Source organism: Bufo bufo, chromosome 4 (genome assembly GCF_905171765.1).
Source record: "Bufo bufo chromosome 4, aBufBuf1.1, whole genome shotgun sequence".
NCBI lineage: Eukaryota > Metazoa > Chordata > Amphibia > Anura > Bufonidae > Bufo > Bufo bufo.
Genome location: NC_053392.1, coordinates 572,630,785 through 572,644,937, shown reverse-complemented (window position 1 = coordinate 572,644,937; position 14,153 = coordinate 572,630,785). Strand labels below are relative to the sequence as shown.

The window sequence follows — 14,153 nt, the reverse complement described above, 5'->3', positions numbered from 1 at the left end:
AGAAATAAATGGAGGGTGGCCACACATGCTAAGTACGCTTTCCTTTTTGCAGGCCCTGTTTTTTAGGTAGGTGCAGGGCCCAGAGGTAGGACCTCCACCTATCAGACATTGGGGGCATGTGCTACCGATATGCTCCCAATGTATGAGATGGGCCAACCCCTTTAAAAAACATTTTACATTCCTCTACATCAAACATGGTCATATTATTGATAATAATTATGGAGCGCAAGCAGCTTTAGATAAGAGTTGTCTTCTGCTTGACATCTTGGTCTCCAGTGTGGCAGAGCCCTATGCCTATGACCTTCTGGGACTTTAGTGGAGCAATTCAACCCTGAACTTTCCTATCTGCTGAACTGGACTTATCAGGAGCTGCTGCCAGCCAAGATGGTGGACATAGTAACAGCACAATATACAGTTCAAAGAAAAGGTGCTCCATAATTGTTATTTCATGGGCAATGCAATCCACATTTGTATAGATAGCATGCAGCTCTATTTGAGTATTGATCCACCGTGCACTACACAAATAACGTCTGTACAGATAGAGCTTGTTTCTTCCATATTTCCTAAGGCAGATCTGTCAGAACTGCTGACGGCTCCTCTTTAATTTACAATATAGATTTTTCCTAGACAACCTTTGTAACTTTGTAGCTTGACAATATTGTAATTTGTAAATTGAGGCTATAACTCTCTAAAAAACAGTAATTGGTTCCAATGTCCTACAACGCTGGCACAGTATATTTTTAGATTTGGAAAATTATATTAATCCAGGCCCGGGCTGGTCTTCCTCCGGGAAAGAAACTCTTCTTTGCATTATTTTGTTTGCGAATTCAATAAAATGAATTTCATACCGTAGCTCACAATTATTGGCGGATTGTTAAAGGGAAGCACATTGGGTGAAGACGTACCGGAGAGCAAGGGGTCCAAATACTGTGCCTGTCTATATCGGTCCATGAATAACGCTCAGTTCACATCTGCGGCAGAGGTTCCAGCAGGAGCCTCCATCACAGATTAGGGCAAAAGGCAGCTGTATTTGTCTGGCAGAATGTCGGTATCCATGACGGAAACCCAATGGACCCGATTTTACTCAATGGGATCTGTCTGGAGTTGTAACAGAATACCGGAATTTCGGCATATATGTATATACTTAGCCCAAATGTACTGATATATACCATATATTAAACGATTATTTCTACTCACCAGAGTTTCCTAAAATTGCCATGATCTGACCACTTTCCATATAAAAGGAAACATCTCTTAAAATTTGCCTTGTCCATTTTTTGTAGTATGATTGTACGTCCCACCACGGCCCAGTCCGCTCACTGAGAAGAGAATAAAACATAATTTCATGAGTACAAAATAAACTCTTTATAGTTGATACGTGAACACTCCGGCCACCGGACGTCTATCTCACATTTTCAGTGCGTTAGCTGACGCTCTATGGGACATATGAAACGCCAGACACACAAAAGTTTTTTTTTTTTTTAGCGAAAGGTGTTTTTATTAATTACTGTAGGTGGCATTTTTTTGGTCCCTCGTGTTTTTTGAAAATTGCAGCATGTTGAAGCTTTTGGCGTTTTTTTTTTTCTGGTGTCTAGACATCTCCGTTTCTGTAGGAAAAAACAACAGGGAAAAAAATGTGGTTCACACAGCTTAAACCCTCACCGTATAAACTGCATGCGGTAGGGAAAACACTGTTAGCAGTTTCTATTGCGTTTTTTAGTGTTTGAAAAATGCCAGTGCAAACTCATGCGTGTAGTGACCCTAAGGGTAGATTCATGCTTAAACTTTTGAATGGCAATTTTTGGCACTGTTGCATTTCTGTTGCATTTTTGTCAGTACAAAATCATGTGCGCAGGGACTCTAAGGGCTCATGCACACGACCGTATGTATTTTGCGTTCTGCAAAAAACGGATCCGCAGAAAATACGGATGACGTCCGTGTGCATTCTGTATTTTGCAGAGCGGAACAGCTGGCCCCTAATAGACCAGTCCTATCCTTGTCCGTAATGCGGACAATAATAGGACATGTTCTATTTTTTGGGGGAACGGACATACAGAAACGGAATACACGCGGAAATGAATATACGTTCGTGTGCATGAGCCCTAAGGGTGCGTTCATACGTAGGTTTGTAATGAGATTTTTCTGCACTTTTTTTGTATCTGTGATTTCTTTTTTTAGCGGTGGAAAAACAACCAGTGCAAATTCATGTGTGTAGGAGCCTGAATACGGACAATCAGTTTTTGATCCAGCTTTTTTAGAAAATGACAAGCGTGGATCCAAAAAGAAGGAAAAATATAAAGGAGAGACTTTTTATCTTTTTTTTTATTATCCACTCCTATGTTTGGCTCAGAAACTGCATGTGTGAATCCAGCCCACTCCATGCAACCCCGATGGAGCTGAATACACAGACATAATTACTCCCAGTCACATTTGATATGTAAATCTTATCGCAATTGCTCATTTCCATATTTCTTTTAGTCTTTAGGGTCAATACCGTATCTAATTTGCCTTTACAACATTTTTTTGCAAGTGTCAAAAGTCAGATCAAAAATAGCAGACTAAATAAACAGGTAAAGTCCAAGAGCAATCCAGACGTGACAACCTGGGTGCTAAGTCTGGAACAGTCTGAAGTGGGCAGGAGGGTCTGTGCTCCAGGCTGGTGGTAACTACATGTATGCTTTACCTGGACACATGCATGAGACTGGACGTCACTTTCACATCCAAGCGGAGAGCAAAGTTCAGATTATCCGTGGGATTACTGCAACCTAGAGAGAACTCCGACCCCCAGATGGCACAAAAGTAAAGAACAAAATCCTGGTTTTTAAATATTATTTCTCAGTTTAAATAGACATACAATATTGAGTTCGGGTGCCCAGTTTCAGCTAATGGGGTTGACAGCTTTAGAAAACCCACTTTCAGGAATTCTAATTTAAATATACACTCACCTAAAGAATTATTAGGAACACCATACTAATACGGTGTTGGACCCCCCTTTGCCTTCAGAACTGCCTTAATTCTACGTGGCATTGATTCAACAAGGTGCTGATAGCATTCTTTAGAAATGTTGGCCCATATTGATAGGATAGCATCTTGCAGTTGATGGAGATTTGAGGGATGCACATCCAGGGCACGAAGCTCCCGTTCCACCACATCCCAAAGATGCTCTATTGGGTTGAGATCTGGTGACTGTGGGGGCCATTTTAGTACAGTGAACTCATTGTCATGTTCAAGAAACCAATTTGAAATGATTCGAGCTTTGTGACATGGTGCATTATCCTGCTGGAAGTAGCCATCAGAGGATGGATACATGTTCTCATTCTGTTTACGCCAAATTCGGACTCTACCATTTGAATGTCTCAACAGAAATCGAGACTCATCAGACCAGGCAACATTTTTCCAGTCTTCAACAGTCCAATTTTGGTGAGCTCGTGCAAGTTGTAGCCTCTTTTTCCTATTTGTAGTGGAGATGAGTGGTACCCGGTGGGGTCTTCTGCTGTTGTAGCCTATCCGCCTCCAGGTTGTGCGTGTTGTGGCTTCACAAATGCTTTGCTGCATACCTCGGTTGTAACGAGTGGTTATTTCAGTCAACGTTGCTCTTCTATCAGCTTGAATCAGTTGGCCCATTCTCCTCTGACCTCTAGCACCCACAAGGCATTTTTGCCCACAGGACTGCCGCATACTGGATGTTTTTCCCTTTTCACACCATTCTTTGTAAACCCTAGAAATGGTTGTGCGTGAAAATCCCAGTAACTGAGCAGATTGTGAAATACTCAGACCGGCCCGTCTGGCACCAACAACCATGCCACGCTCAAAATTGCTTAAATCACCTTTCTTTCCCATTCTGACATTCAGTTTGGAGTTCAGGAGATTGTCTTGACCAGGACCACCCCCCTAAATGCATTGAAGCAACTGCCATGTGATTGGGTGACTAGATAATTGCATTAATGAGAAATAGAACAGGTGTTCCTAATAATTCTTTAGGTGAGTGTATATTATATTGAATATAATTCTCTTATTTTGGACTCTCATCTATATGAGGTGAAAATCAGGTCCTTCTGTCTGGAGGACCCAATGCCTTTATGTGTTTTAATGATAATGATGATGATTTTAATGGCTGAAGAGAAATGTGGTCGTAGAGGTCCAGAAAGGTCCAAATCCTTTCAATGGCCATTTGTGTAATATTTCATTTCCCCTGGGGTGGCGATGTATGGAAATTGAACGTTTGCTCCAAGTCTCTCCACACAGATTACAACGGATTGTTGATGGGTCCCTCCAGTCAATCCATTGTAATTGACTTACTGTCAGAGGATCCTTTTAACAAACAAGAATTGTCCAAGTTGTTGAATAATAAAGGAAATTAAAAGTGTCTATAACTTGGTGCCACATGCATTAAAATGGCGCAATGCACAGTGGTGTGTGAAAATGTGTGAACCTTTAAGAATTTTCTATATTTCAGCATAAATTTGACCTAAAACTACATCAGATTTTTCACACAAGGCCTAAAAGTAAATACGATAACTAAATCGAACAAGTGAGTCAAAAATGTTAGAATCGGTCATTTATTTATTGAAGAATATGATCCAATATCACATCTGTGAGTGGCAAAAGTATGTGAACCTTTGCTTTCAGTATCTGGTGTGACCTCCTTGTCCAGCAATAACTGCAACTAAACATTTCTGGTAATTGTTGCTTAGTCCTGCAATTGTTGTCTAGGCACCAGAAAGAAATTTTTGCCCATTCTGCCAAACAAAACAGTTGTTACGTTGGTGGGTTTCCTCCTCTGAACTGCTAACTTCAGGTCCTACCACAACATTTCTAATGGATTAAGGTCAGGACTTTGAGCTGGCCATTCCAAACATGGTTTGGTAGAATGATTTGTGTGTTTAGAGTCACTGTATTGCTGCATGACCCACATCCTCTTGAGATTCAGCTCATGGACAGATGTCCTGACATTTTGCTGGTAGCATTCAGAATTTATTGTTCCATCAATGATGGCAAGCCGTGCTGACCCAGATACAGCAAAACAGGCCCAAACCATGATCCTAGCACCACCATGTTTCACAGACAGGATGAGGTTTTTATGCTGCAATGCAGGGTTTTCCTTTCTCCAAATATAATGCTTCTCATTAAAACCAAAAATTTCTATTTTGGTGTCATCGGTCTACAAAACCTTGTTCCAATAGCCTTCTGGTTTGTCCATGTGATCTTTAGCAAAATGTAGACAGGCAGCAATGTTCATTTTGGAGAGTAGCAGTATTCAGATTGAAAACGCTAGACTCTAAATTAACTTCTGCCGCTCAAAGACATGCCATATAGGATAATTTTCCTCAATATATAAAAAACCAAGTCTAATATTTGTGACTCATTTGTTTGATTTTGTTGTCTTTATCTACTTTTCGGGAGGGTGAAAATCTGATGTAGTTTAAGGTCAAATTTATGCACATCCCTCCAGAATATTTGCACCTTTTGGCGCTGCCATATGCAGTATTAAAAATCCGCTCTATTCTGTTGGAATTTAGGACATTTGGTGATCCTGTCCGGGTGGGTACTTAAGGTCGGGAGGTCAAAGGCATATATTGCCGCATGAACGAATCGGAATTGTGTCCCTCTCCATGTTTGCATACTAGTTGCCAATCCTCTAACAGCCGCTCTGTGGTGTTTGACCCCTGTAAGTCTTATTACCAATAAGTAAACATAAGCGATTGGGCAAGTTTGGCATCGTTAGATAGCAGTGACCTATAAAGGCCTGAGATTGCGTTCTGTGCCTCCTCGCTTCTGACCCATTTGTCAAAGAGATTTCCATCAATCTCCTCTGAAAAGTCCCTAAGCTGTATATGGCAGAAAGAGGAAAGTTGTAGGTATTGGAAGTTCTGGAGCTTTGTAGCTGGCCAGCTAGGACCTGTCCTGGGTTGCTAATATGGCTTATATGTGTATACAGAGAGACCTGCCAATAACCTTAATACAGTTCCTATGTTTATATGTTAAAAACAAAAGCAGAGTTATTTACAGTGACTTCATGTTTTGGATGTCATATAATAGTTATATATTGTGTTCACAGAAGCAGAAAAGATAATATGCCTTTAAGATTCATTATATGAATTTAAGGTAAGCTCACAGCAGAATCAATAGAAAGCATAGAGTTAAACTTTTGTTACTGCCCAGGAGTCTTGACCAATCACAGCCACCCTCACACTGAGCAGGAGCCTTGACCAATCACAGCCAGTCTCACACTGAGCAGGAGTCTTGACCAATCACAGCCAGCCTCACACTCAGCCTGTGTGGGAAATCCCCTAGCTGGAATCATTACACCAGAGCAGAGTAGCTGAACAGACATTCACTCCACTGAGAGCTGTGTTTTATGGGAACAAGAGGCCAAAATAGGTATTAAGTACATTTATATGATGTTCCTATTGTTAATGTAGTGATTAGAACTGTATACTGAACTAGTTGTATGTTTGTTTACAGTTCCACCATACAAACTGCGAACTGCTCATACCAGATCAAACTGAGACATAGAAAGCAAACTGCTCAAAGCAATTTTATAGAGCAAACTGCAAACCAAGTAGAGCAAGTAGAACTATTGGTTAAACCTCAGATATACCTCTCAGAGAGATTATAAAGTGCTTAAATAACTTAAAGTGAGAGTACAGATACTGAAGAGAGAAATATATCCACCATTTTATGTTGAATGACAATTATTGAACAGTTAAACCACCATCTTATACATGCAGCCATTTTGAGAATCTTTATGCAACACGTGTTATGTACATGGACTATCTGCTGCGGAGGCGGCAGTGTTATATATGAAGAAAAGTTGAAGTTAATAAAGAAGTTATTTCAAGCATTTGGTGTGCTCTTTAAACCTACTGTTTCCACAGAACAGCGCTAGAGGAATTACAGAGTAATAGACAGTCTGGTTAGACTAAAAGTCAGAGATATCAAAATTCTTCTAATGCCACAGCGCAAAAGGCACTTCATAGTGCTGCGCCTGCCACAGGCTTTGGGAAGGAAAACTGCTGATTCAATTCATCTATAGACTTTAGGACCTTTGGGGGTCATTTATTAAGAAATATACAACATTTTTTGGTGTATTTAAGGAGCAAATTCTGTTGCAAAGGGGTTTTGCGACACAATCTGAGACTTTTTCCTGCTCACACACACTTTTCTGAGGTGGCGGAAAAAGGAGGTATGACGGTATAAATCGCCGGTTTTAATAAATTTATGTTTAAAACCGAGCCAAATTTATAAATGTGAGACATTTAAAAAACATTGTTATGAAGTATGCCAACGCAGGCTCAAAACAAAACTGACTTCATATATTACCCTGGTTCTTCATAGTGGAAATAAGTATACACCAATATTTGGGGAATTAAATGGTGCTCTCAGGCTGCAAAACCTCCTATATGTGAGTAGCCTCCCCGTTATGGAGCGTGATAGTATAAGTAGGTGTCAGTATAAGGCCTCATGCACACAACCGTTGTGTGCATCCGCGTCCGTTCCATAATTTTTTACAGTTTAGCGGAGGTCCCATTCATTTCTATGGAGCTGTGAAAAAAAACTGATAGTCCTCCGTTTTTTCTCCACGTCCGTGATTCCAGTCCGTAAAAAAAATATAACCTGTCCTATTCTTGTCAGTGGAAAAAGGAGGACGGACCCATTCAAGTCAATGGGTCCGTAAAAAAAAACGGATGCACAACTGGTATGTCATCCGTGTCCGCGTCCGTTTTTTTCTACAAGACCTTGGTGCAATAAAATTACACTTTTCATTAATCTTCCTTTTTTTTCCCCCTGTCAGACAAAAAAAAAGGAAGACACAAGGAAACACAACTAAAGCAAAATCGGACACGGACCACTGAAGCCAAATTACTGACAGCGAAAAAACACTGTCATGTGCATGAGGCCTAATTTTGACAGATTTCCACCAGCTTGTGGTTATGAATGGAGTATTAGATCATCAAGATGAATCCAATGCTCCAAACTCCTTTTTGCATCCTTATATCAACCCGCATGTACGTATGAATAGATTCATATTTCTTTTGTAAATGATAAGATCTTGTACTGTCGGGAATTACTAATAATAAAGTGTTTTATTTTTACAGTAATGGATGCAGTGTGCATTCTTTATCGGTGTTGTTAGTTTGGCATGTGCACCTGCAATGTTATTAATAGGCCCCAGGTCTATACAAAGGAATGTGCCGTGACAAAGTAATTTGTCACAAATTGAAGCAGCCGAATTGAATTTTTCCAAACTTTGCTCATCTCTAATTATTATTATTACTACTGTATTACAATATTAATATTATTATTACTGCTATTATCATTAATATTTCTTATTAGATTATTCTTACTACTATCATTATTTATAAGATTAATATTATTACTACTATCATTATTATTATTTATGTTATTGCTATAACTATTATTATTCGTGTTATTTATTATTATTCATTATTACTATCAATATTACTTTTTATTATGATTATTTTTTTACATTATTATTTTTATTATTTATTATATTGCTATTATTCTTTCCTTGCTTATTCTTGTTATATTTTATTATTCTTATTATTATTATTATTCATTATTACTATCATTATTATATTATATATTATTTCTATTATTATATTATTATTCTTTCATGATTTATTACATATTTTATTATTATTATTTATTATAATATTTCTATTATTTACTATATTACTATTGTTCTTTCTTATTTTATTATTTATCATATTATTATTCTTTATTATGAGGCATTATGCTATTATTCTTTGTTGTTATTATTATTATTTAAAACATCATTGTTGTCATTATTATTATTTAAAACATTGTTGTTGTTATTATTATTTTGTATTCTTCAGAACAGCAATTTATTCCTTCCCATGTTCCCTGTCCAGCCGAGCAATTTCCTCACCTCATATACTCTTTATATTAGCCAATCCACCCCTGAGCTTTTGACTAATGAGACACATCCACAGTAGTGGAATGAAATCCTCCCTTTCATGAGGAAACAAGTCCAGTTTTTAACACTGCCCCCCTCCCCCATCTAGATTTTTGCTTCATAGTGGAAAGCAAGCCCCAGCACGAGTATGTGCTCTTGCTTCATGCCATTACTACATAGAAAATTAGATGATGCTATTTAACCCCTTACCTGACAGTGTAGGAGATACCATGTACACTTATGCTGCAGCTGGATCCATTTCTTGAAATCTCGCCACATGGGTCTTCGCCACCGTCCATCGCTCTTTGCTGTTGTAGGAGATCACTGATTTTCTTTTGGATAGTTTTAGACTGAAACAATCATCTACAGCAAGCAGAGACATGTAAGACCTACAGACATGGACAATATTCGGCATATCTTCCAGCTAATTGACCATTGTGGTGCCACCTACCCACTAACCTGGATCAATGCAGAGAAGTTGCCTTCATGAACTTGTGTATAAATAGTCCATGTAGTCTTGTTCTGCATGTGCCCAGTGTCCTCCGCTGCTGTAGTCTTTATCTGCCATGAACTCAGCTGGCTGGGAAGTGTTATGTCTTATCTGATAATACTTTAGACTTTTCCACTGGACCTAACTAGACAAAGCGCTTTATTAGGGGATATTACGTTGGCGAGGGGGTGTGTTACTATAATAGGCCTGGGATGTCCTGTCAGGCAGCTGTCAGAGCTAAGGGCTTCTGCAGAGGAAGCTGAGCTTAGATCCCAAGGTGCGTGCTACTGCTAGGCCGGCCGCTGTGGACCGTAGGTCCCATTACTGGGGCCCAAGATGGACGAGAGCAGCGGCATTGAATTAATAAAAACACAAAGGCGATTCCCTTCTGTAAGAGTAAGTACACAATTATCTGGGTCATTGTACTTTATGGCCATGGTCCTTAATATCTAATAGAAATGCCACAGAGTTATCTTGGATAGTGTAACATGGAGAGAGATGTAATAATTACGTAACATTTATATGATATTGTTAGATTTATAACAGGTTGATAATATTCTTATAAACATTCTGATGTCAGAACCTGACAATTATACAGAGAAGAGCGGCTCCACATAGACGCTGGTTGTGTCTTTCTGCAGAAAAGGTCTGTCACTGGTCCATTTGGTTGGAAGCTTCCACTGCTGTTCCAGTGATAGGCTGACCTGTAGCATTTCCTTATTTCTTAAGAGGTTCTTCGGCAGCTGTAGCATGTATTTTATAGTTGCATGCCCTAGCTGCTGCAGAACCTCATAATACACACCTCAACTGCTGCAGAACATAATAATACACACCTCAGCTGCTGCAGAACCTCATAATACACACCTCAACTGCTGCAGAACATCATAATACACATATGATAATCTAGAACATCATAATACACACCTCAGTTGCTGCATAACCTCACAATACACACCTCAGCTGCTGCAGAACCTCATAATCCACTCCTCAGCTGCTGCAGAACTTCAAAATACACACCTCAGCTGCTGCAGAACCTCATAACACAACCTCAGTTGCTACAGAACATCATAATACATACCTCATCTGCTGTGGAACCTCATAATACACACCTCAGCTGCTGCAGAGCCTCATAAATACCTCAGATGCTGCAGAACCTCATAATGCACACCTCAGGTGCTGCAGAATCCAGAGGGAAAACAAACCAGGCTGGTGTAGTGAGCTGCATTTATATTTATATAGGCAGACGCGTGGTTGAATAAGTGTGGTTGTGTAAGTGTGTGACTTAAAATTAAGTGACTTTAGATTCAGGGACTTCAGTGGGGGACTGCAATTAGCCAGTTTCTTATTACTACATTATATTGTATTTTTGGCTTTTGTGTTGTAATCCCCATTTAGTATGTGTTGCACAATTGACAGCGCAGTCCAGTGCACATCTTGCATGATGTCTGCAGTCCTGGAACTGTCGTTCAAGGGTGTATAGCTTTGTTTAAAATGTGAGCAAATTACCCGTTTGGAATCGCAAATCGAGTCTCTAAATGGGCAAGTTGCAACACTGAGAGGCATTGACAATTTGCAAAAAAGTTTGCTTCTCACCGAGCAAGCACTCTTTGGGGTAGATGAGGGGGAGGGTGACAGAGAGGAGGCTGAGGAAAGTGAGGTAGCTAGCTGGGTAACAGTTAGAAAGCGGGGTAGAGGGAAGAGTGCCAGGGAGGCTAGCCCTGATCTGACACACCCCAACAAGTTTGCACGTTGGGCAGATAAGGGGGATGTCAGTCCAGGGATGGTACTGCTGCAGCCGGACACTTCCTCTGCCAGTCAGGGGAATGTCAGCTCCGGTAAGCAGGGGACCAGGAGAGCAGGGCAGGCCAGACAGGTGCTGGTAGTGGGAGACTCCATTATTAGGGGAACAGATAGGGAAATCTGTCACAAAGACCGTGGATCGCCGAACAGTGTGCTGTCTTCCTGGCGCTAGAGTTCGACACATCGCGGATCGGGTTGACAGATTACTGGGAGGGGCTGGAGAAGATCCAGCGGTCATGGTCCATATCGGAACCAATGACAAAGTTAGGGGTAGGTGGAGAGTCCTTAACCCCTTAAGGACTCAGCCCTATTTCACCTTAAGGACTTGGCCATTTTTTGTAAATCTGACCAGTGTCACTTTAAGTGCTGATAACTTTAAAACGCTTTGACTTATCCAGGCCGTTCTGAGATTGTTTTTTCGTCACATATTGTACTTCATGACACTGCTAAAATTTGGTCAAAAAAGTTAATTTTTTTGCATAAAAAAATACCATATTTACCAAAAATTTTGAAAAATTTGCAAATTTCAAAGTTTCAGTTTCTCTACTTCTGTAATACATAGTAATACCCCCAAAAATTTTGATGACTTTACATTCCCCATATGTCTACTTCATGTTTGTAGCATTTTGGGATTGATATTTTATTTTTTGGGGATGTTATAAGGCTTAGAAGTTTAGAAGCAAATCTTGAAATTTTTCAGAAATTTACAAAAAACAAATTTTTAGGGACCACTACAGGTCTGAAGTCACTTTGCGAGGCTTACATAATAGAAACCGCCCAAAAATGACCCCATTCTATAAACTACACCCCTCAAGGTATTCAAAACTGATTTTACAAGCTTCGTTAACCCTTTAGGTATTGCACAAGAGTTATTGGCAAATGGGGATGAAATTTGAGAATTTCATTTTTTTGCCTAATTTTCCATTTTAACCCATTTTTTCCACTAACAAAGCAAGGGTTAACAGCTAAACAAGACTGTATCTTTATTGCCCTGACTCTGCCGTTTACAGAAACACCCCATATGTGGCCGTAAACTACTGTACGGGCACACAGTAGGGCGTAGAGTGAAAGGTGCGCCGTTTGGTTTTTGGAGGGCTGATTTTGCTGGACTGTTTTTTTGACACCATGTCCCATTAGAAGCCCCCTGATGCACCCCTAGAGTAGAAACTCCATAAAAGTGACCCCATCTAAGAAACTACACCCCTCAAGGTATTCAAAACTGATTTTACAAACTTTGTTAACCCTTTAGGTGTTGCACAAGAGTTATTGGCAAATGGGGATGAAATTTGAGAATTTCATTTTTTTGCCTAATTTTCCATTTTAACCCATTTTTTCCACTAACAAAGCAAGGGTTAACAGCCAAACAAGACTGTATCTTTATTGCCCTGACTCTGCCGTTTACAGAAACACCCCATATGTGGCCGTAAACTACTGTACGGCCACACAGCGGGGCGTAGAGTGAAAGGTGCGCCGTATGGTTTTTGGAAGCCAGATTTTGCTGGACTGTTTTTTTGACACCATGTCCCATTTGAAGCCCCCCTGATGCACCCCTAGAGTAGAAACTCCATAAAAGTGACCCCATCTAAGAAACTACACCCCTCAAGGTTTTCAAAACTGATTTTACAAACTTTGTTAACCCTTTAGGTGTTGCACAAGATTTAATGGAAAATAGAGATACAATTTCAAAATTTCACTTTTTTGGCAGATTTTTCATTTTAATATTTTTTTTCCAGTAACAAAGCAAGGGTTAATAGCCAAACAAAACTCATTATTTATGGCCCTTATTCTGTAGTTTACAGAAACACCCCATATATGGTCGTAAACCGCTGTACGGGCACACGGCAGGGCGCAGAAGGAAAGGAATGCCATACGGTTTTTGGAAGGCAGGTTTTGCTGGACTGGTTTTTTTGACACCATGTCCCATTTGAAGCCCCCCTGATGCACCCCTAGAGTAGAAACTCCAAAAAAGTGACCCCATTTTAGAAAGTACGGAATAAGGTGGCAGCTTTGTTGGTACTAGTTTAGGGTACATATGATTTTTGGTTGCTCTATATTACACTTTTTGTGCGGCAAGGTAACAAGAAATAGCTTTTTTGGCACGTTTTTTTTTTTTTTGTTATTTACAACATTCATCTGACAGGTTAGATCATGTGGTAACTTTATAGAGCAGGTTGTCACGGACGCGGTGATACCTAATATGTATACCTTTTTTTTTATTTATGTAAGTTTTATACAATAACTTCATTTTTAAAACCAAAAAAAGTTTTAGTGTCTCCATAGTCTAAGAGCCATAGTTTTTTCAGTTTTTGGGCGATTATCTTGAGTAGGGTCTCATTTTTTGCGGGATGAGATGACGGTTTAATTGGCACTATTTTGGGGTGCATATGACTTTTTTGATCGCTTGTTATTACACTTTTTGTGACGTAAGATGACAAAAAATGGCTTTTTTTACACCGTTTTTATTTTTTATTTTTTACGGTGGTCACCTGAGGGGTTAGATCATGTGATATTCTTATAGAGCCGGTCGATACGGACACGGCGATACCTAATATGTATACTTTATTTTTATTTATGTAAGTTTTACACAATGATTTCATTTTTGAAACAAAAAAAATCATGTTTTAGTGTTTCTTTAGTCTGAGAGCCATAGTTTTTTCAGTTTTTGGGCGATTATCTTGGGTAAGGTATGATTTTTGCGGGATGAGATGACGGTTTGATTGGTACTATTTTGGCGTACATGTGACTTTTTTGATCACTTTTATTACCTTTTTTGGGAAGTAAGGTGGGCAAAATTTCAATTTTCTCATAGTTTTTATTTTTTTATTTTTATGGTGTTCACCGTGCGGGGAAAGTAACATGACCGTTTTATAGATCAGGTCGTTACAGACGCGGCGATACCTAATATGTGTAGTGTATTTTATT

At 39.5% G+C, this 14,153-nt stretch overlaps 2 protein-coding genes across 2 annotated transcripts in view; one reads left to right on the top strand and one right to left on the bottom strand.

Annotated features, from left to right (window-relative positions):
* ABCG5 (ATP binding cassette subfamily G member 5) overlaps nt 1–9,240 on the bottom strand; it is a 40,675-nt gene extending 31,435 nt beyond the window's left edge. The window contains exons 1-2 of the mRNA XM_040430187.1: nt 9,152–9,240; nt 1,198–1,319 (exon numbers count right to left, since the gene is read on the bottom strand). Coding sequence (XP_040286121.1) covers nt 1,198–1,319; nt 9,152–9,240 — 211 coding nt within the window. The remainder of the gene's footprint in view (nt 1–1,197; nt 1,320–9,151) is intronic.
* A 527-nt stretch (nt 9,241–9,767) lies between these two features.
* Nucleotides 9,768–14,153, top strand: part of ABCG8 (ATP binding cassette subfamily G member 8) — a 39,292-nt gene continuing 34,906 nt past the window's right edge. Inside the window, exon 1 of the mRNA XM_040430186.1 lies at nt 9,768–9,827. Coding sequence (XP_040286120.1) covers nt 9,768–9,827 — 60 coding nt within the window. The remainder of the gene's footprint in view (nt 9,828–14,153) is intronic.